At 50.2% G+C, this 22,935-nt stretch overlaps 1 protein-coding gene across 1 annotated transcript in view; it reads left to right on the top strand.

The window, feature by feature from the left end:
* LOC146869752 (decapping and exoribonuclease protein-like) overlaps positions 1-22,935 on the top strand; it is a 154,466-nt gene that overhangs the window by 97,814 nt on the left and 33,717 nt on the right. The window contains exon 5 of the mRNA XM_085614181.1: positions 8,321-8,453. Within this exon, the coding sequence (XP_085470307.1) occupies positions 8,321-8,453 (133 nt within the window). The remainder of the gene's footprint in view (positions 1-8,320; positions 8,454-22,935) is intronic.

Here is a 22,935-nt window from a genome sequence, read left to right as displayed (position 1 = left end):
CTGGGAGTGATAGGCACCCACCCCATGTCCCTGTCCACTGCTGGGAGTGATAGGCACCCACCCCCATGTCCCTGTCCACTGCTGGGAGTGATAGGCACCCACCCCCATGACCCTGTCCACTGCTGTGAGTGATAGGCACCCACCCCCATGTCCCTGTCCACTGCTGGGAGTGATAGGAACCCACCCCCATGTCTGTGTACACTGCTGGTATTCCTCTGCACCCATCCCCATGTCTCTGTCCACTTCTGGGAGTGATGGGCACCCACCCCCATGTCTCTGTCCACTGCTGGTATTCCTCTGCATACACCCACCTGCCCACTTGCGCCCTTGCTGTGGTGCACTGCTTTCCTGGGCATACACCACCCCCAATTTACAGCTGATGTGCTGCACCACGCCGTACACCAACATTCGTGGCGTGTGTACGCCTTGTATCCATCATGTAATGGGGCCGTGGGGGTACGCGTGGTACGGCCCATACCCACGCCCCCAGAGTGTGGGTACGGGCCGTACCACGCATACCCCTACGTCACCACTACAATGGTGGTACAGACCGTACCCACGCCCCCCAGAGCGTGGGTATGGGCCGAACCACCATTGTGGCGGTGACGTAGGGGTACGTGTGGTACGGCCCGTACCCACGCTCTGAAGGGCGTGGGTACGGTCCGTACCACCATTGTAGTGGTGACGTAGGGGTACGCGTGGTACGGCCCGTACCCACGCCCCCAGAGCGTGGGTACGGGCCGTACCACGCGTACCCCTACTTCACCGCCACAATGGTGGTACGGCCCGTACCCACCCTCTGGGGGCGTGGGTACGGGCCGTACCACGCGTACCCCTACGTCACCACTACAATGGTGGTACGGACCGTACCCACGCCCTCCAGAGTGTGGGTACGGTCCGTACCACCATTGTGGCGGTGACGTAGGGGTACGCGTGGTACGGCCCGTACCCACGCTCTGGGGGGCGTGGGTACGGTCCGTACCACCATTGTAGTGGTGATGTAGGGGTACGCGTGTACGGACCGTACCCACGCTCTGGGGGCGTGGGTACGGTCCGTACACGCGTACCCCTACATCACCACTGCAATGGTGGTACAGACCGTACCCATGCTCTGAGGGGTGTGGGTACGTCCCGTACCACCATTGTGGTGGTGACGGGTACGCGTCCACGTCCACTTCCGTTGTGGCGGGACGTGGGATTGGTGGACACGCCCCCCGAAGTGACCAGACCATGGAGGTAATTTATGTGCATGATATATTTGTTTTTTGTGGGGTGTGGGTTATGTTTCATGCCCCTTGCATCCCCCCCCTCACCCCCTTTGGCCCTGGGGGTTGTTCTGACCTTCTGCGGCGTCTGCGGCGGTTTCTGAACACGAGGTCGTAGGCTATGAGGGCCGGGATGACGCGTAGGATGGGGTCCATCGCTGTTCGTCGCGTACCGGTGCTCCTTGTCCGCGTCGCCCTCAATTTCCCGGCAGTTTTTGGCTCCCGTAAAAAATGCTACGTGCGGAGTGACGTAGGCACGAATCGTACTTGCTGGTCCGTAAAACGCTGCCTGACTCCGTCCGGACGTCGCGTATGCGCCGTCCAGAATCAGATTTGTATGTATTTTTTTGTCGGTCGGTGTTTTGTACGACTCGTACGTAAATGGTATTTCTGTGCGAATCGTACTTGCGAGTTTGTAAGGTGTTTTTCCCGGGTACGAGTCGGACGGAGAAAACGCTCTTACGACCATTCGTACCCGGGTTTTACAGGATCGGAATCGGCACCTAAATGTTAAATTGAACCAAGATTGCGAGGGTACGCAGAACAAAGATAAAACCCCTGTAGCCATGCACTCAAGCAAATTAGTAAATGGGGATGGAAAACTCTCATTTTTAATTAGAAACGCTCTTAACCCAAATTCCAACCCAAGTTTAGTTCTGCACAAAGCGCTTAGTGTAGACAGCACAACCATGGCCCCCCCTACACACGCTGCCACAGGCCACACCTCGAGCATGAAAATACTTTCCTGGAACATAGCAGGATTAACATCCAAATTGGGGAACCCCGATTGGGGACTCTTTATTGAACATCACGAAATCTGCATGTTCCAGGAAACATGGCCCAGGGACGAACTGAACAGGCAAGGGTATGCTGCCTTTAACATCCTAGCGACCCACGTGGGGAGAGGTAGACCCTCAAGTGGTTTGTCCACAAGGGTGGGAGTCCACATAGGCTGTGAGACTAAACTCATTGAGAGTTCCTCTAGCGATATCCTTTGTGTACTTTTAACATTCCAGAAAAAACAAAGTATCATGCTCATAAACCTATACTCACGCCCAACGCGTGAGTCTAGTAGTAGTTCTCTTGACCAGCTTAATATTTTCCTCCCAACAATTCCACCAAACTGTGGAGTAATCATTGGTGGCGATTTCAACTGCCAATTTGAGCCCCTGGACGGTTTGTCAAGTGGCCTAACAGATGAAGAGGACCCTTTTTGGTCCATTCCCGATCCTAACATCCCGCCCTTAAGGACTTGGACCCCGCTAGCACTCCAGATACAAGCTCTAACATTAAATTTTTCCCTTAGAGCATGTAACGGTCGTACTACAGTCAACAGCCCGGGGATCCATACTTTCAACAGACCGGGCCACACCTCAATAATTGATTATATTATGTTAGACCTACAGTCCTGGCACAAGGTGTTAGATTTTAAAATTAGCCTGCGACATGACAGCGAACATGACGCCATTGTTTTAGAAATAGTTTCGCCATATAAAACTATGGCACAGGACAATCCCAAAACACCACCTCAAAGTTTGATACAATGCAACGGAGGGAGAAGACAAATTGGCCAAACTATATCATCAAGTAGTCCACTTCTCAGCCAACAGAGGGCATCGGAGCTTCAAACATCCACTTAAAGATCTCACAAAAACACTATGATCTGGTTGGTATCCTGGCGACTTTCTTCTACCAAAACAAAAAACCGAAAGCACCAAACAAGCCCAAAGAGAAATGGTTCAACACTAACTGCCGAGCTGCTAAAACTGAACTAATAACTGTTATTAAAAGTAGGGATAACATTAAAATTAAAGAAGTCAGGGCCGCATACAAAAGCACCATAACTAAAGCCAAATAACACTGGGAAGCTCAAACATGGGTAGACCTCAGAAACGCATTAACCACTCACGATCTGAGGTCTTTTTGGAACATAGTAAACACTGACTCCCAGGCTGGTAGATCGGCCCTAGAACCCAACATAGACGAAACTGTTTGGAGGGCGCACTTCGAAAAGCTCTATAGAAGTGACATAGAAGGGGAAGAAAAAATGGTTAGGGCCCTGACGCCCTCGGGCCCATCCCAGGATGTCGCCCCTCCAATTACGGTAAGAGAAACCACTGACACCCTAGGGAAGATCCTACCTGCAAAAGCGGCAGGTTTGGATAGGATCCCTGGTGATCTCTACCGATCTGAACCCACTATTTGGGCCCCCTATTTGACAACGTTGTTCAATGCCATACTACAAGGCATGGCAATTCCCACCACCTGGGCGGGAGCCGAAATCATACCGATTTATAAAAAAGGGCTCTCCGCTTTTGCCTGTTAATTATCGCTCGATTAGTCTTATAGACGTTGGGCAGAAAATGTTTGCTCGAGTTTTATTGGGGCGCCTACAATCTTGGATGGAGGAACATAACATCTTAACCCCCCTCCAAGCCGGGTTCAGGACCAAAACATCCACGATTGACCAACTATTTAGGCTCCAGCTGATACACTGGAAATCTGTTCACATAAAGGGAGGTAGCCTATACCTAATTTTTGTAGATTTAAAATCTGCTTTTGATTTGGTCCCGAGGGAAAAATTGTGGGTAATATTAAGAGACATGGGAGTGCCAGAACACCTGTGCCACCAGATAAGACTGCTCCACGAGGGTAACTATGCACGCATTAGATATGGAAAGAACGGTGAACTTTCAGCCCCTTTGCCCGTGGAGAGAGGGGTCCATCAGGGCTGCGTCCTGGCACCCGCACTCTTTTCCCTCTACATCAACGGGCTAATAGACTTTCTGAGTGGTGGGAAGAACATCGATGCTCCCAGACTGGCCCAGCGCAGGATCCCGGCCCTTATGTTTGCAGATGATACGCTTCTCCTCGCAAAATCCCCAATGGGAATACAGAGGACCCTGGACAACTTTAGCGACTTCTGCAAACACTGGGGCCTGGAAATTAACCTGCAAAAAACAAAGTACATGGCCTTTAAAGTAGGCAAATCCACCCGCCCAAACCCCTTCTTGGACGGCAAACCCTTGGAAAGAGTAAAAATATTTGATTACCTAGGTTTGACGCTGACCGAGCAAATGGACTGGGGAGCTCCAATAAATAAAGCAGGGTTGAAATTCACTCAAAAAATAGGGGGTAGCCTAAAATTATATAGGACTTGTACCAAAAAATCACTAAGCCCAGTACTGGAAATCTATAAGCTACAGGCCAGGTCTGCTGCCCTCTATGGAGCAGAACTTTGGGGACATTGTGCATTGAGCCCGCTAATCAGAATAGAAAATTCCTTTATAAGACAGCTTCTGTGCCTCCCTAAAAGCACCCCACTAACACCACTCCGTTTGGATCTTGGGGTCAGGCCCATAGCGGAAGAGGTGGCCCTTAGGCCTTTGCTCTACTGGCGCCGCCTCTGGAGTACCCCTAAGCTAGTTGCTTATAGGGAAGAATTAACTGAAGTTATGGGTATGCGAGGATCTTGGAGGATACCTTGGCTGTCCAACATTAGGAACATCTGCGAGGGTTTGGGTATGGGCGACCTCTGGAACAACGCGGAAGTCATGTCCCAAACAATAGCAAGAAAGACTCTGATAGAGAGCTTCAGAGAGCAAAAACTCAATGAGCTTGAACATAGAACTGCTGCTGGCCGTCTGATGGTGGAATTTCTGGCTATAAAAAATAGCTACAGCTTTGAACCGGTACTGGATGATATCCAGCCCCTTCTCGCCAAAAAGCTTAATGTCCCGTTCAGACACGGAGTCCTCCCGCTACGTGCCTTTACTCGAAACTGGGAGGGGCCTTCAAACAGGGGTTGCCCGGCCTGTAATCACCCCGATGAAACGGAATTGCACGTGCTATTTTTCTGCAAAGGGTATGGAAAGGTCAGAACAAGCTGGCTAATCCAACTTTGCAGAAATTTGGGGTCAAGACGCTGCAGAGAAGTGTATAGGATATTTACATCAAGTATGCAAACACCCATCGTCTATTCCATTTCACGCTTCCTATTTAATATGTGGTGCATCCGAAGGGCCATTCTTACAGGATTGTCACAGTAAAATGATAATGCAGGACCTACTTGAGCTACTACAACACTGCACTTGTCTGGTCTTACTCTGGGATGCGGCTAGGGCTAGATTATTCTTACCATTATGAACCCTGATTAGCACTGTACTTAATTCTTTTTAGACCATTTTCAAACTTACAGTGTATGTATTTGAACGTATTTTATCACTTGTTTTTATTGATGCTTTTATCGCATTTGTTTGCCGAAATAAAGTTTTATAAAATTAAATAAAATAAATAACATTTATTAAACAAGCATTTGCAATGCAGTTGGTCTCGCCTTTTGGACCTTATGATTATTTAGCGATGCAGAGGGAATACTCCAGGGGCTTGTGGACAATAGGCTTGCACACTGTTGACTAGGAAAGTTGAGGAAGGTCAACCCACAGGGGCTGCAGGAAGTTGGGCACAAAGAGGCATTGCAAAGTGGTAGAGGCGCAAAGAAAAGCTGGAGGTGCAGGCAAAACAGATAGGGCTGACGAGGGGGAGGAGAGACACAGAGCAGAATCAGAACAGATGGGTGACATGCAGAGGGACTGTAGTGTGCAGAGTGGCACATAGTTTTCCCACCAGGATGGGAGGATGATGTCACACAAGGGCTGTAGGGGTGGGAACACAGAGGGCATGCAGGGGGTGGGAGCACATACATGGGCAGGAGGGGTAAAGCAGGGTGGTCTGGGGCACACATAATGCCAGCAGAGTCAGGGCAGGGTGACTCCCAGAGTGGCTGCAAAGGCGAGGTTAACCAGCACGCATAAGAGCAGCATCATCGGATCGTAGGTTAACACAAGCAACAAAATACATCCACAAACCTCCCATCATGCACCAACACAGCCACTGTCATATGGAAACATACCTATTGTTGGTCCACAATGTATGCCAGAAGTCCCATCATCATGCTCTAATAGGCACACCATTATGTATCCACACACCCAAAAACCCACTCCAACACTCCCACCACCATATGTGTCAAAGAAACCGAACAAAGAGGCCATTTCAAGTTTTAATATGTTTAGTTACAAAAGAAAATGATAACATGTGACTCACACAATCGGTCAACAAGGAGGTCCCTCAGCAACTGTAAAAAAGTGAGCGCTCTTAAGCAAAGGCGGGACACAAATAATTTGTGTGTGAATCACATGATTTCATCAAACTAAGGGGCATATCAACAAGAGCTTTATCTCTGCTTTTTTGGCTTTAAAAGCCAAAAAAGCAGAGATAAAACTAGCACCCTATCAACAACAGGGTGCTAACACGCAAATTTGCATGTTAGCACCCTTTTACTCTACGCTTCCCCTTGCATCTCTAATGAGATGCAAAGGGGGCGTTCCAGAGCAAAATAATAGGAGAAATGACGCTAAGCGACATTTCTCCTATTATAAGAATATCGCTAACCCTGTTAGAGACAAAAAAAGCAGCGCTAACCGCGGTTAACGCTGCTTTTTTACGTCTGGTATTTTTCTGACTTAGCCATGATATCCTATGGAAGGAGGATATCATGGCTAAGTTTGCCTGTCCCTATCAACAAGGTAACGTGAGATTATTGCTGGGTTTCCAGCGATAATCTCACGTTAGCCTGTTAGCGTGAGGATTTTTATCGCTATTGAGATAAGCGTTGCTAATAGCACGCTATCTCAGCGATAAAAATTCACGCTAGCCGGCGATAATTATCCTAACGCTAAGAGCGCTGAGCGATAATTATCGCCGGGTGTTGTTGATATGCCCCATTGGGTGTAAGTAGATGATTTTCAACAGCTACAGAAAAACATATGTTTTTCTTCTGAAAATCCTTTGGGTGAAGCACACTGGTTTAACTTAACCCATTTATGTAGCAAGTTATGTTGAATTCAACTATCAAAATTCGATCCTCTGCCATATTATTAATGAGACTTCAGCATATCGATCAATATTTGAAATTTGGCAAACTAAGAAGTTTGGACATAGTAACGAGAAATAACTTTCCACTGAAATGTATGAAATTAGAGCATTATGCGTGATGCTTGTGATAAATACATATGGCCTATTTGGGGAGAGTGCAAAGCAGCACGTAGCACAATACTATTGTCTGCCCACAGCCTGCGCATTGACCGCGCCTGCCCATAACAGCAGACCTAAAAAAGGCCTCTCGCAACAGGCCTATCGTCACAACAACAAACCCCGTGTCCAGAAGACCTGCTAGTAGGAAGGCTTCCCTCCCCATTAAGGCCTCTCATTTTGAAAATACTGTGGGCGTGGCCAAAGCCCACAGAGGGAATACAGCATGCCTCGCAGAAGCAGCGCATGCATGCTGACTCTAGGCTCGAACTAAAACATGTATTCAATTTTTTGTTTCTGGTATAAAATCAGCAAGGTATAGTTCTGTTGCCCAAGTAGAGAAGCCATTCAAGTGACAGCAGAAAATTAGAATTCTTCGGTGTAGTAACTTGCATCACATGGATTATGTGATCTGCTCAATCAGTGAAGACATTTTAATGTTGAGCGGCCCAGCTCGTAACCCACACTCTAGATAGTAAGTCAATCAGAATTATGAGACAAAACAGAGAAGTTTAAATTTTTGACAAAGCTGCCACACTCTTCAAATATATGTAAAATGTACACAACATATTAGAGATTGTCTGTGGCTCTCCAGTAAGTCAAGAGAATAAGTCCTCCTTAACGTTTCCAGAAAAAGTGTTGAATTTTGCAGGCAATTCCAGTTGAGAAGACGGCGCACATCATGTAAGTCTGTAGGAAGGCCTCGAAAATTACAACAGGTATGTCACTTTTGTGTCTGTAATTTGAAAAGCATGCCATGCCTCTTCACTCTGCCAAGCACTTAAGTCCACAGGACAGACAGCATGGAGGATAAGTTTGTGTAAATGTCTCATTAGTTTATTGTGTTGGTGCATTTGTTGGAGAGCAGGCCATGGTGCATGAGTGGTTGTTCTGGGGTTAATGCTGGACTTTTTGCCTTTTGTTGCACTCACACTTACCTGTTGCCACCCTTCAACTCGTTGCAGTATTAAAAGGCTGCATTATTGGGCGCAGTCCTTCCTCGGAGGGGTACCGCGGATCCTCGTGGGCTTCAAGCGCGACGAGCGCACTGTGGTGAAATGCAGGATGTTTGATGTCACAGCACGAGGCCTGACTCAGGTTGGTAAACCAGGGAGGGGAGAGGATATAGTGGGCCTGCACCAGGTCTTTTAGTAAGGTGCGGTCAGATAATTGCTAACAAGGTGGACTCTAGGCACTGTGACACTGCTTTTTGTTTGGGGGAGCCTGTGAGCTGACACAATAATGAATGCTTTATTTACACAGTTCACACCAGTAGCTATGTACTCGTGATACACCATTTCTGGGTGACTGGCCTGTCCCACAAGGATGAATGCTATGTGGGTCCTATTGGAATTTAAACCTATTGCCTATGTGCTCTGGACACAGAGATTGCTGCCATCGAACAGCATCAGCACCCTGAAAAAGAAGTCTATAAAACATGACGTTGTGAGCACTATAGATAAGCATTATTAAATCTAATACAGGGTAAGTCTATAGATAGAGGATGGGGAGAGGAGTTGGCCTAATGGCTAGGGCGGTCGACCTCGAATCTGGGCACTGGCGTAACGAACCATGAGGGGGCCTTCCTGCAAGGCACGTGGAGGGGCCCTCTCTGGGCCCAATCAGGAGCTCTGCAGCCGGAGTGCTGTGCTGAGCGGGCCGCGTGAAGCCAGATAGGAGAGAGGAGTTGGCCTAACGACTAGGGCGGTCGACCTCGAATCTGGTCACTGGCGTAACGAACCATGAGGGGGCCTCCCAGCAAGGCACGTGGAGAGGCCCTCTCTGGGCCCAATCAGGAGCTCTGCAGCCGGAGTGCTGTGCTGAGGGGGCCCCGTGGAGCGTGGGGCCTCACCGCACCACGCGGGCTGCAGGGGCCTGTGTTACACCCGTGAATCTGGGGGACTGGGTTTGAGTCTCGGCAATGACGCTGAACATCCTGTGATTCTGGGCAAATCACCTAATCTCCCCGTGCCTAACAAAAATTAATGCGTCCTTATGTAATGCAACTGGTGCTATGTAAAGCGCTCTGATACCCGATTCGGGTCAAGTTTGCGCTATATAAAACTCTGTTAAAAACAAAAGAAGAAACAAGGAACAATTCAGGGAGGTTTGGAAACCTCTTCAGCTAAAGTATCAACTGATTTAGTTTTGGAACTTAAACTATCAAGAAACATTGTTAAAGGTGACCACATATGTTCTCTCTTAAGAGTTAAGAAAATTGAGCATACATAGGCCCTAGCTAATCAATGATTGAAGCAAACTGCATGCCACCAGGCTTTATAAGAAGCATGCATATTGTTTTTCCATTTAGAGGTTATTTTGCTGAAAAGTTATGGCTACCAATGTGACTAGTAGCTTAGGAGGATGTGTTAGAGAAGACCAAACTGGGGATAGGCTGCCTAAAAATATATTATGTATAGAATATGGGATGTTGTATTTAAAAATTCTAGTAAGGTGATCACAGACCTGCCGCCAGAAAGCATCAATGGCAGACAAATGAATAACATATGGAATAGGTCACAATGAGGTGCATTGCAAGACCAACAGTTATGTGTAGCGACTTTCATTTTTTGTGAGAGGATAGGAGTAACAAATAATCTGTTGTATATAAAAAACATTGTTTAGGTATCATTTTATGCTCTGGAAACAAAACGCAATTTAGACCAAATCTTCTCCCAACAATGAGTGGACCACTGCACCTGCAAATCGCGTACCCATTGTAATTCTAGAGCAGTTTTAATTGTGGAATATGAGATAAGGTGTTTATGTATAAAAGTGGGTTTAAAACTATGTCTTAATAAAGTACATAATATATGTTCAAAGTGAGATGCTATGTCATCATAATCCACATTTGTAAAGCGCTAACAATCACCCGTAAGGGTCTCCAGGCGCTGGGGGCCGTCGGGAAGATTAAGCAAGCTATTGCCCAGAGTCACATGGTGCTGGGCTAATCTGCCGCTGGGGATTGAACCGTGATCCCCAGATTCCGGAGTCAGTCGCCCTGGCCGCAGCGCCACACCTCTTCCGCCATCTTCCAGTAATGAAGACATGGTGTCTCGAATATGTTGAAGTAACTGCGTGAATTTCTGATGGAATGAACAGTGTAAGTTAAAAAGTGACTGAACTGTGGAGAACGGAAGGAGAGTATAATTAAGAATGAATTGGTCCATAAAATAAACTCAGTTTTCCTTCCATAGCTTTCAGAAAAGGCTTCTGTTATTTAGTTTAAGATATTTATTATACACAGGGGAGGAATTGATAACAATTTTGATAACCAATTTTATTGATTTTAAAGGCAAAAACAAAGACCAGCAGTATGAGCAGACAACAGTGCATATCAAAGAAACATAGTGCGCTTACAACCTTCTGTGTATGATCCTGAAAGTTATGGAAAAGGCAGGGGAACACCCACCACAGCGCACGTTAGTACAATGAAAGCTTCAATCTTCTATCACCCCTACCCATTTCCCCCACATTTTGCGATACTTCCTCGAGCATCCCCTGAATTCATACAAGTACCGCTCTTGCGCAGTGCACCAATCCACCCCCCCGCGCCATTATGTCATGGTGGGAGCCATCGAGTTCAGCCAGGTTGCCGCAATGTCTCTCTTGGCCACCATCAGGGCCGTATTCAAAAAGAGTTTGTCAGCTCTGGAGCCATCCATCCCCTCGCTGATTCCCAGGAGCACATTCGTTGGGTTAAGAGGAACTTCCCATCCCAGGACCTCAGTAAGCTCCCCTACCAGTGATTCCCAATAGCGTGTGACTACAGAGCAAAGCCATACCATGTGATAAAAGTCAGCTTGGGGGTGGTTGCAGCGGGGACAAGATGCATCGGGTCTGAGCCCAGCGCGGTGGAGGCGCAGCGGTGTGAGATAGGCAGCGTGTAAGTAGTATATTTGGACCATGCAAAGCCTTGGCGAGGCAGTAACCATCTTGGGGGCCATCAGCGCGTCTCTCCAGTCGTCATCCTCTAAGGACCCAAGCCATCCCTCCCATCTGTCTCCGAGCTGGTGCAATGTGTAGGGTGTGTTGTTTGTGAGGGAGTGATAGATACGGGATATTCCTCCTTTCCCCAGGTTACCCGTCATAATTTGAGCTTCGGGCGGGCTGTATTCAGGTAGGGAGGTGCCCGCCGAGATGTGAGAGTGAAGGGCGTGGTGCAGCTGCAGATAATGGTAAAACTGTGAGCTGTGGAGGGAGTATCAGTTTTGCAAGTCCTGAAAGGTGCGAATATGGTGCCCCCCAAATATCCCCCAATTGTGAAATCCCAATGAGGTCCCATGCTCGAAAGCCAGCTAGGTTGACGACCTCCTGGAGCCAGGCGCCCTACCAAAGCGGGGTATATTGAGTCAGTTTGCCCGACCAGTGGGTGTGGCGCAGAGAGGAACGCCATGCCAGTAGCACCCCGCGGGTGACTTCGGGCAGGGTTCTGGGGACAGTGTTCCCGTACAGCATCCCCTGGATGTTGGGCAGCCCGAGGGCATGTAGCTCCAGTCGGTATGCCAGATACCTCACCATTGAACCAGTCATGCAATATAAGGAGCCGAGTAGCTAAATAATAGAGGTATAGGTCTGTCATCCCCAGGCCGCCATCGAAGGGCAGGATCCGGCATTGGGTGAGGGCTAAGCGGGTCCTCCGACCCCCCCACAGGAACTTGAGAGCCAAACTGTCCATTTCCCTAAACCACGTCCAGGGGAAGGATAGGGGCGTATTCTGAAGCATGAAGAGTAACCGGGGCAGAATCATCATTGTAAATAAAGCTATTCTGCCCATAGGGTTCAGCGGCAGCGTCTGCCATTTGAGGAGATCTGCTTGGGCCTTCTTCACTATCGGGGTTACATTGAGCGCCCAGGCAAGGTCTTGGAGGAGGGCGACCCAAATCCCAAGATATTTAAAGGACTGCCGCAAAGAGGTATCGTGGTCTGCCACTCAAAGCACCCCCTCGAGAGATGAAGTGGAACAGGACAGACTTAGCAGAGTTCAGCCGGAGGCCGGTTCAAAGAGATTTAATGCCCAGAGACACCAGGGTCCCGATTGCGCTGGCTCTGCCAGAAATAGCAGAACATCATCTGCGTAAAGAGCAATTTTGTCCTCCTCCAGGCCAGGCCATTTCCACCCCGTGATTAACTCATCCGATTGTATAAGGCAGGCAAAGGGCTCCATCGCCAATGCGAAGAGGAGGGGGCATTCCTGTCTCGTGCCGCTCCTGATGGGAAAGGGTAGCGACAGAGCTCCGTTAACCAGCACCCGGGGAATGGGTTGACAGCATAACGTCTTTACCAATTTGTGGAAGTTCTCCCCAAATTCCATTTCCATCAACACCGCATCTAGGTATCACCAGTCCACCGAATCAAACGCTTTCTCGAAATCGACGAGAAGAAGAGACAAGTATGGGGTGAGTTGCTGGCGGTTCACCAGGGCGAGGTGCAGACGCCGGAGACAATGCCTGGTGCCCCGGGAGGGCATGAAGCCGCACTGATCCGGATGGACCAGCGTGGCCAGATGCGGACGTATGCGGTTGGCTAAGACGGAGGTGAACACCTTGAGCTCCGAGTTGATGAGAGAGATAGGCCGATAATTGGAGCAGTGCCCCCGAGGGAGGCTGAGACTTAGGAATCACTACGATGGTGGCCACATCAGTTTCGGAGCGGAATAAGCCCTTGTCAGCCGCCTCGGGATACATCTCGAGGAGGTGGGGAACTAGCGTATCATGGTAGGCCACGTAAAATGCCTGCGGGAGCACGTCCGGCCCCGGGGTCTTGCCAGAGGCCATGCGAGATATGGCTTCGTTGATATTCTCTGTAGTGATCAGGAAATCCAGCACCTCCGCCTCAGGTTCACTGAGCCGCGGAAGAGGGATCCTCTTACGATGGAGCAGCTCTGAAAGTGGGAGGCTGAGCAAAGTAAAGGGGAGCATAGTATGTGGCGAAGCATTGGGCCACCGCCTCTGGGGATCATTGTACCACACCGTCTGGAGCTACCATCTCGGGAATTATGCGATTGGCCATGGGGTAGATCGCTAGACGATGAAGGAGTTTACAATTTTTGTCTCCCCACCCATAGACGCGCGCTACAGAGGACCACCACAGCAGCTTGGCAGCCTCTAGGGAGGTCTGCTTAATCTCGTCCCTCAAAAATGCCAGTCTCCTTTCCTGGGTCTCGGTTTTCTCTTTCGGGGGTTGGCCTTTAATTAGGATGGCTTGAGCTTCCAGGAGCGTAAGTCGGGAGTCTTGAGCGGTTCGTCTGATTTTGAGCTGGCCCTTGGCAAAGCCACATAGGGAGGCCTTGCCAGCCTCCCACAAGGTACCAGGGGAGGGAACAGAGCCATGGTTAGTGATAAAGTAGTGGTGGAGCTCATCACCAACAGAGTCTCTGAATTATTTATTCTGGAGAAACCAGGCGTTGAGCCTCCAAATCAGGCGCGAGGACTCCGGGAGATCTCCCATCCGCAGTACCACAGGGTAGTGGTCAGATATACCTCTGGGAAGGATGTTGATATCAGTAATTAACCAACAATCCAGGGCCGGCATGAAAATGTAGTCAATTCGGGCATGTTCGTGGTGGGATGCCAAAGTGTGGGTGTATCGTCAGGCCATCAGGTGCCAAAGCCTCCAGGCATCGCAGAGGAATTAATAAAATTAGTGCGAGATAGGGATTTTCGAAAAATCATAAAATGTAAAAGTTTATATGAATACCCAACAGGGGAAAGGGACAGAAAACTGGACTTAGACAAGAAAGATAAAATTACGTAAAAGAAAAGGGGAAAATAAATGAGGATTCAATAGAAAACCATAAAGGTTTAGGAATATCATTATTATGTTGAAGCCAATGGGAGGACTATTTTAGGCAAAAAGCATTGTGAAATTTAGAGAAATTGGGAGCATTTACCCCACCATTATCTTTAGGAAGTTTTAACCGTGATAAAGACATACAGGTTTATTATTCCATAAGAAATGGGAAAGATGGAATCAATTTTTTTCAAGAAATGCATGGGAATTTGAACAGGGATCATGAAAATTAGGTACATTACATGTGGAGAGAGCATCATTTTAATGGAACTTAACCTTCCCTGCCATGATAAAAAAATTAAGGATTCCTTTTAGTACAGTAACTGTCGAGAGTTTGTAATATTTCTTCTAAGTTTAATGTAAGGGTTGTTTCAATTGATTTAGGACTCCACAAACCTAAGTATTTAATTCTGGTTGGACTCCATGTAAAACCCAAATCCCTAAAGTTTTCTTTTAGATAGAATTTATTAAGAGGTAAGTTCTCAGATTTATCTAAAATTCGTTTATATCCTGAAACAGTAGCAAATATGTGAGCTTCAGATTGAAAAGCAGGGATGGAAACAGAGGGGTTCGAGAGATAGAGGAGAATATCATCAGCATACACTGATAATTTGAGGTCCGAACTTTTATATGAAAAGCCAGATATATGATCGCTTTGTTTGATGTGTAACAAAAATGGTTCCAGAGCTATTATAAACAATAGAGGGGATAAAAGGCAGCCTCGGCGTACTCCTCTCTGTAAAGAAAAGTATTCAGAGGTCATACTGTTGGCAAAAATAGCTGCTTTAGGGCTAGAATTTAATAAAGAGATTAGGTTTAAGATTTTGGGGCCAAAGCCAAACCATTGTAAGGTTTGAAACATAATCTGACAACTAACGCAATCAAAACCTTTTTAGCGTCTAAGGCAATGGCAGCTAACTCATGGGGAAGCTCGTCCAAGAATATTAAAGCGGCATCTTATGTTGTCAGATGAAAAACAGCCTTTTATAACCTGTTATGGGCTAGTCATATGAGGAGTGAGGGATCCAATCTGAGGGCTAAAATTTAGGCAAAACGTTTGTAATCCACATTCACTAAAGATATTGGGCAATAATTTCTCCAGTGTTGGGAATCTTTGCCTTCTTTGGGTATTAAACAAATAAAGGGCTTCTTGAAAAGTATCAGAGGCAACGTGGGAGTGAATAAAAGAGCAATGAAGTTTGAGGAGCCACAGAAATAAAAGGGCAGAGAAATGAGAATAAAATTCAGACGTGAACCCATCTGGTCTTGAAGATTTATTAGGTTTCAGTTTTAAAACTGCCTTGGAAATGTCCTGAAGAGTAATATCAGATTCTAAAAAGAAGAAGTTCGGGTCATGAAAAGTAGATTGAGGAATGGAGTTTCAGTATGAAGAGATATGAGAAATGGAGGGAAAGGTCTGTTGACATAGTCAAGCTTTGATGTCACCAGAGCCTGCACCACGATCTTTCTGCTCTCAAGCGGTAACAGTGGCAGGAGTTTTTTTAGCATCCAGAGTATGCCAAAGCAAGCGCCTGTTAGATTTTGAATTTGAAAGCGCATGGAGATTGTCTTGTCTATGACAATTCCTAAGATTTTGACTTTCTCCTTTTCAGTGGGCGGGGGCTGCAGATCTTTTGGCCACCAAGAGCCCCAGTCAGGCGTTTCTGTATTACCAAAGAAAACAACTTCAGTTTTGTCAGGATTGCACTTCAGCCGATTGATCTTAAGCCAGTTAAAAACCTTTGTGAGGCAAGACCTAATCATTGCCCTGTCAAAGTCGGTTCCCTTGTCACACGTAAAAATCAGCTGAGTGTCATCAGCATAGGAAACAATTTTGCCGCCCTCTTCCTCTACCAGAAATGCAAGGGGGATAGATATATGTTAAAAAGGGTAGGACTGAGAATGGAGCCCTGAGGGACACCTACATTCATGGCCGGAACTGGGGATGAGAAAGGGGGGAGCCAGATGTCCTGAGATCTATTTGCCAAGAAGGATGACATCATTGTTAAGGCGGTCCCCCCAGGCCGATGTTAGCAAGTCTCTCTAGGAGCCTCTCATGTGGGACCTTATCGAGGGCCGCGGACAGATCGAGCAGTATCAGAACAGCCTTGCCTCCCTGGTCCAGCTTACCCTTGAGAAATTCAGTCACTTCCAGCAGAGCGGGCTCCGTACTGTAGTTAGCCCTTGTTTACATGCTTCTCTAGTACTCTGAAGAGGGTCTGAAGAAGGGAGATTGGCCTGTAGTTGGCAAGGTCCGTCGGTTTGGCGTGAGCCTTTTTTATCAGTGGAAGAATCTTAGCATTCTTCCATAATTTCTGCATGTTGCCTGAGGAGAGAGAAGCATTAAAGAGCTGGTTTACTGTGGGGTTTATGGCGGGAGCTAATAGGTTCAGGATATTCCCTGGACATGGGTCAGTAGGAGAGCCAGACTTAATGCTTTGGAGAGGGGTCAGTGACTCTTCAAGCTGAAACTCAGGGAAAGCTAGTAAAGATGGAGGATCCAAGAGGCGAAATTTGATATTAGAACTAAGGTAGAAGGTCAGTTCTTCCTCTGAGATGCTAGTGAAGGCTTGTTGGATCACGGAGATCTTTTTGTGGAAGAATTCAACAATTTGTTTAGACCATTCTTCCGTGCATGGCCCTTCCTTTGTGCCGGCTTTCAGGGCAGTAAAGGATTTAACTATGCTAAAGATTTCCTTACTCTTATTTTGGGCGTTTTCTATCTTGGTTTGAAAGAAGTTTTTCTTGGCTGCCTTCACAAGAATGTAATGAGCTTTTAAGGTGTCTTTATACACCTTCCTGTCCTCAGGTAGATAGGATTTACGCCATTTTCGTTCAATTTTTCCACAATTTCTGTTGCGAGATCTGAGGGAATTGTTAAACCATGGAACTGGTGGGGCTGACCTCTTTGAGGAGCGGCAAACAACCGGTACCGCTGCATCAATGTTGGTTCGGAGCCATGAATGTATTGAGAGGCCGTCCGAGTCGGGGCAGCCAGACAGCACCGGTGAGGAACGATCGAGGGCGTCTGCTAACATCGGTATGGATATTTTATGGAACGTCCTGTAATTAGAGACCCTCTGCCCTGTGTTAGATCGAGGGGCTGTGGCAGAGGTGGGAATGACGAATTTTAATAGGAGGTGGTCAGACCAGGTAATGGGAAGAGGTAGGCTTACTGATATGTCAAAGTTGTGAACGATTTGGTCTAGGGTATGTCCCTTCTCATGGGTGGCCAAAGAAATAGATGGAAACATGTTGCAGGCCTGCAGCGCCTCCAACAAGGAAATTGTTTGAGGGTCTTTTCCATTGTCCATATGTATATTGAAATATTCCAGAATGAGGCAGTTGTTGTATTTTAAGGCCAGGGAGGTGGTGGCTGTATTAAGCGTAGTAATAACATTTCCAATAGCACTGGGAGGTCTGTAAATCAGAAATCCAGCTATGCTATGATGGGGGGATAAGGTACAGCAGAAGCCTAAGCAGTCTTATTTTTTATTGTAAATTATGGCAACACCTCCCACCTTCCCATTTGATCAGTCCCTCCTAAGAATTTTATAACCTGTAGGGATGGCCGAGGTGATAGTAGGGTTGGAGGCTTCTGACAGCCAGGTCTCAGTGAGAAATAAAAGATCAGACTGTTCGTCTAAAAGTAGGCCATAAATGTATGGTTCATGCTTTTGCATAGAGCGACATTTTAAAAGGGTGGCCTTTAAGTCCTCTGTTTTCTTATTGTTTTTACACCTATTGTTGCGTGGGAGGATATTGGGTGCGAGTTTCCTGGGCTGGAGGAGAGTCCAGTTGCACTTATTGCATCGAAAGTCTCCCTCCAACCTCGGATCAGCGGCTGTACACTGACATAATGGTGGCCTCCTTAGGCTAAACAGTTTTTCCCTATTGCAATATAGTGGAAGAAACTCAACGGAGGGGAACTGGGTAGCATGGCCGGCGCCAAACGCCTCTGGGCACAGACAGGCTTGCCTTCGGCGCGCCAGCAGCACGTCCGCTGCCCACGTCCACTTAGCCCGTCCGTTTGCATCAGGAATATATAGGCTAATGCCTATGATGCAAACTGGATCGCCAACGCAGCTGAGGAAGCGAAAACTGCGTAGGCATAAGTGAGGAGCCCAATTGTAGCCCCAACCCTCTGCACAATCGGCGTATCAGCCGCGGCGGACTAGGACTGGAGGAAAAGCGAGATGCGAATCGAAGCAGCTAAGGAGGTATAGGCAAGCAGAATCAAGTAAAGTGCAAGTGTGCATAGGTAGGAGAAATTGTTAAAAAGCACAGATTAATTCAGCCAGACATATACAATTTAAAAAGTAATACAAACCTAGTAGCAGGGCAGGAAACACTAAATCCTACAGCTATCAGCTGCGCGCATCCGTTTGCATCGGGAATATATAGGCTACTGCCGATGATATAAACTGGATCGCTAACACAGCTGAGGAAGCGGAAACTGCGTGGGCAGAAGTGAGGAGCCCGATAGTAGCCCCAGCCCTCCGCACAATCGGTGTATCAGCAGCAGCGGACCAGGACTGGAGGAAAACCGAGATGTGAATCGGAGCAGCTAAGGAGGTGTAGGCAAGCAGAATCAAGTAAAGTGCAAGTGCGCATAGGTAGGAGAAATTGTTAAAAAGCACAGAGCAATTCACCCACACATATACAATTTAAAAAGTATTAAAAACCTAGTAGCAGGGCAGGAAACCCTGAATCCTACAGTTGTAAGCTGCGCGTGTCCATTTACATCGGGAATATATAGGCTAATGCCTATGATGCAAACTGGATCGCTAGCTCAGCTGAGGAAGCGGAAACTGCGTGGGAAACAGGGGCTCAAATTAGGTCATAAATTCAAAGGTGTCCTGAACCAGGGCCCCCAAAATATGTTTGGCCCAGGGGCCCCCAAATCCTTAAGATGTCCCTGCGTAGCAGCAATGCGCACAATAAAATAAAAACTTCTTAAGAGTCACTGAGCTAACATGAGGAAATGGTAAGGAAAATACTGTATGAGAGAAGATGATGCAGGCGGGCGTGGCCAAGATGGCCGCCGAGACGGACGCGTCGTACTAGGGCTCCGGGATCGGGCTTTACCCTCGCCCGTTATCAGCAAGCCTGGGGGCGCCACATGAACTCCTGAGGCTGTCCGGAGGAGCGGGGAACCCAGCGCTGCGGACCCGGTAGCGGAGCGGCTCCCGGGTGCCGGACCCTTGGTGCGGGAGCTGTTTGGGCGCGGAGGCGCCGGCCACAAAATGGCGCCCGCCTGGCGCTGCCGCGGCCGCTGAAGATCTGCGAGCCCGGGGTCGGGGCATTGGTGCTGAAAGATCCCGCTCCCCAGCTGCATGCCGCGGGAGCAGAGTGCCGGGAGCGAGGGCGGAGCTGAAGAGGGCTTCGGGCTCCGGAGCTACAGAGGTGCCGGTGAGCTCCCCGTGAGTCCCCCCTCCCCCCGTGTGGCAGACATTGCTGGCAAAGTGGAGCGCGGACGGCGCTGCGGAGAGGAGTGATCCGCGAGGGGCGCGGAGATCAAGGACGCCGACCTGCGAGGACTGCCGCCGCTGGCACCCAGTGCGGCGGTGTGGAGACCCGAGAAGGACCAAGCGGCGGCCGTGCTGTGGGACCCCGGAGACTGGGATGCAGGTGGGCCCGCGAGGCGGCGGTCCGGTGTGGCGGCGGCACTCCCCCCCTGGGGGGGTGACTCCCGTGCGGGGAGGCCTCGGGTGCTGCTCGCGAGGGGGCCTGCCTGGCCTTAAGATGGCGGCCAATGGCGTCCCGGCCTACTGACTTGGAGGGCGGATCGGCGCAGGAGGTGCGCGCCTGCTGCTGAGGCCCGGGGGTGCTGCCCGGATCCCGCCCTGACGGCGGTGGAGGTACCGAGAGGTGCGGAGACTGTCTTGGACTGCCAGGCACCACTGACCCAGCGGCGGCACCTGGCCCGGGGACACGCGGCGGAGAGCGTTGGCCGCAGAAGACAGGGGACTGGTGGCGACGCCGTGGGGGTCCTCCACCGCCCAGGCGATTGATCTGCCCTGCGAGGACCCGCCTGCCCCACGAGTGACGCGGTCCGGAGGTACCGCCAGTTGGAGGTGGGCAGAGGCGGAGTGCCAGGGGTCCGGTACCGGCCACGGCCGCATCTAGCCTGGATACTGCGATCGGTCCGCACCTGCGGCGGCCCTCCGGGTGGACGTCATGGGCAAGTCCAGGACAGGGCAGTTGGCCCCGGGGGCGGCGTCGGGGGTCCAGCCTGGCACGCGTGGAGGGCCCTTGGTAGCCATTGGATTGAGCAGAGAGCTTTCTTTGTCGACCAAGCTGGATCAGGTCCTGGTGGCGATTGAACAGTCACGACTCTCACTGGAGCAGCAGTTGGGCACCCTAACCGCGGACGTCAGTCTCCTCCGGGATGACCATCGGAAGCTAGCCGATGGGGTCGCAGACAACGCCAAAGCAGTCGCTGACATCCAACCTATGGTGGACACACACCGGGACTCGATGCAAGCTTTGATGAGTCGCATGTCCACCATGGAAGAACGCGTTGATGACTTGGAGGGGCGGTCTCGGCGCTGCAACATCCGAGTCCTTGGGCTGCCGGTAGGAATCGAACGGGCAGATGCGGTGGAGTACATCGAAACCTGGACAAAATCGTTCACCCCTGATGATGACCGCACAGCCTATTTCTCGGTTGAGCGGGTGCACCGCGTGCCGGCTCGTCGGCCGCAGCCGGGGGCCCCACCTCGCCCGATGCTGGCCAAATGTCTCCATTTCAGAGACCGCGATGCGGTACTACGGGCGGCCAGGCAGGCGGGCCCACTACGCATCGAGAATAAAACTGTCATGATCTTTCCCGACTACTCCCATGCGGTCCAACGCCAACGCGCGTCCTTTCTAGAGGTGAAACGGCGCCTCCGAGCAGAAAACATACAGTACTCTCTCCTCTTCCCGGCCCGTCTGAAGATTATCAACGGCGGTGTCACACACTTCTTCACGGCACCGGAGGAGGCGCACTACTGGTCAGACCAGAACTGTACCGGGGACCGGAGGACTGGGCGCCCTCGCGAGCAACGAGCGGCTGCGTGAGGACGCAGGAGGCAGCGCTCGCGGAAGAGACACCGCCCTGGTACCCCCGGGGGGCCGGCACGCACTCTGGGGTCACCGGACTTGGAGCAGATCGTACAGGAACGGCGCCAGGCCCTCAAAGCGGCGGCGGGCCTCTGCCCGGCCTCCCCGGCAACGGACTTGGAGCGGGCTCCTCATGTCTTCACGTCAGAAGAGGAGGAGGACAGTGAGGCGACACAGTCCGGGGTGGATTCGGGGGCCCTGCCTTCAGTCACCCCGTGGACGGCTGACGATCTGATATGACTGGCTCCGTGCAGAGGGCTGCACATCCACAGCTCGGGGTGATGCTCCCAGCCCCATGCAATTGCAAGCCCGGCGCTCCTGGCGTTATCCCTGCTGCCCGGGGCACTTTCCCCCCCTGAAGTGCCCGCTTGTTCCCCCAGTGGCTGGCCATAGATACTGCGCATAGCCCGCTTGTTGAGCTCAGGACGGACGCTAACCGACCCCCCTTTCCTAATAGGTTCATGCTCCCCTGCAACTTGGGAGTTAGTTTGGACGTGTCGCGCTTGACGATAGGTCCCGTGTGTTGGGGCAAGTTACGTTCGCCTCACCCTAGTTTCCCCTTCCCCTTTCACGCACACCTTCTGCACTGTGTCCCTGCCCGCGCGCCGATGAGATGTCATGCCGCTGCGCTGGATCCGTGGGGGTGGGACGGAGGAATTGGCACCGGGGGGGGCCCGTGGGGGTCCCGGGAGACCAGTCCTGAGACGCGCGCTAGGCACATGTCCTGATGGCACAAGCTGGTAAAATTACACTCCTTACACTAAACGTGCGTGGCATGCACACAGCGCGCAAGCGGTACTCCGTCTACGCATACATCAAGCGCCACCAGGCACAGATTGCACTCCTGCAAGAGACACACCTAGCGGCGGGGGAGGTGACAAAGCTGCGCAGACGCTGGCGGGGGGCCCTTTATGCCACGACTTACTCTGCATTCGCCCGCGGTGCCCTCATATGGGTGCGCCCGGGAGTCCCCTTTCAGGAATTGTCACACGTAATAGACCCGGAGGGTCGCTTTGTACTGTTACTTGGCCGGTTGGACGGCCAGACGATCTTGCTGGGCAGCATCTATGGGCCAAATGTCGACCAATCCAAATTCTGGGACACACTATCCAATCCCTTAAGCGCATACGCGCAGGCGCCATGGCTCCTGGGGGGCGATTATAATTGCGTACAAGACGTGAACTTAGACAGATCTCATCCGCCCCTCCCCTCTTCCCCCATTGTAACGCAGGCGAAACGGTTTACAACATGGATGCGTCACTGGTCCCTGGCAGATGCTTGGCGGCTTCGGAACCCCACCGCTAAACTTTACTCGTTCCACTCCAGGCCGCATAACCTTAGAGTGCGCCTGGACTGTTTCCTTTGTTCTCCCACCATCCTCCCTACTGTTCTGGACGCTGATTACCTGGGCAGAACTATCTCCGACCATGACGCCCACACGATCACACTGCAATGGCGCCCGCCGCACCCCCCCGTCCCCGCCTGGCGCCTTCCCAGGGACAGTCTCGAAGACCCGGTCTTCCGGCAAACCTTAGCGGACCACATCAGACATTATTTCAGGGAAAATGCTGGCAACGCCACCACCCGAGCTTCAGAATGGAATGCTTTTAAGGTGGTAATGCGTGGCAATTGTATTCGTCATATTGCGGGGGTCCGGCGGGTTCTGGAGGGGGACATTCAG

The sequence above is a fragment of the Triturus cristatus genome, chromosome 1_1 (genome assembly GCF_964204655.1).
Source record: "Triturus cristatus chromosome 1_1, aTriCri1.1, whole genome shotgun sequence".
Taxonomy (NCBI): domain Eukaryota; kingdom Metazoa; phylum Chordata; class Amphibia; order Caudata; family Salamandridae; genus Triturus; species Triturus cristatus.
Note: the sequence above shows the minus strand (reverse complement) of the source record. Positions and strands in the feature narration are given on the sequence as shown.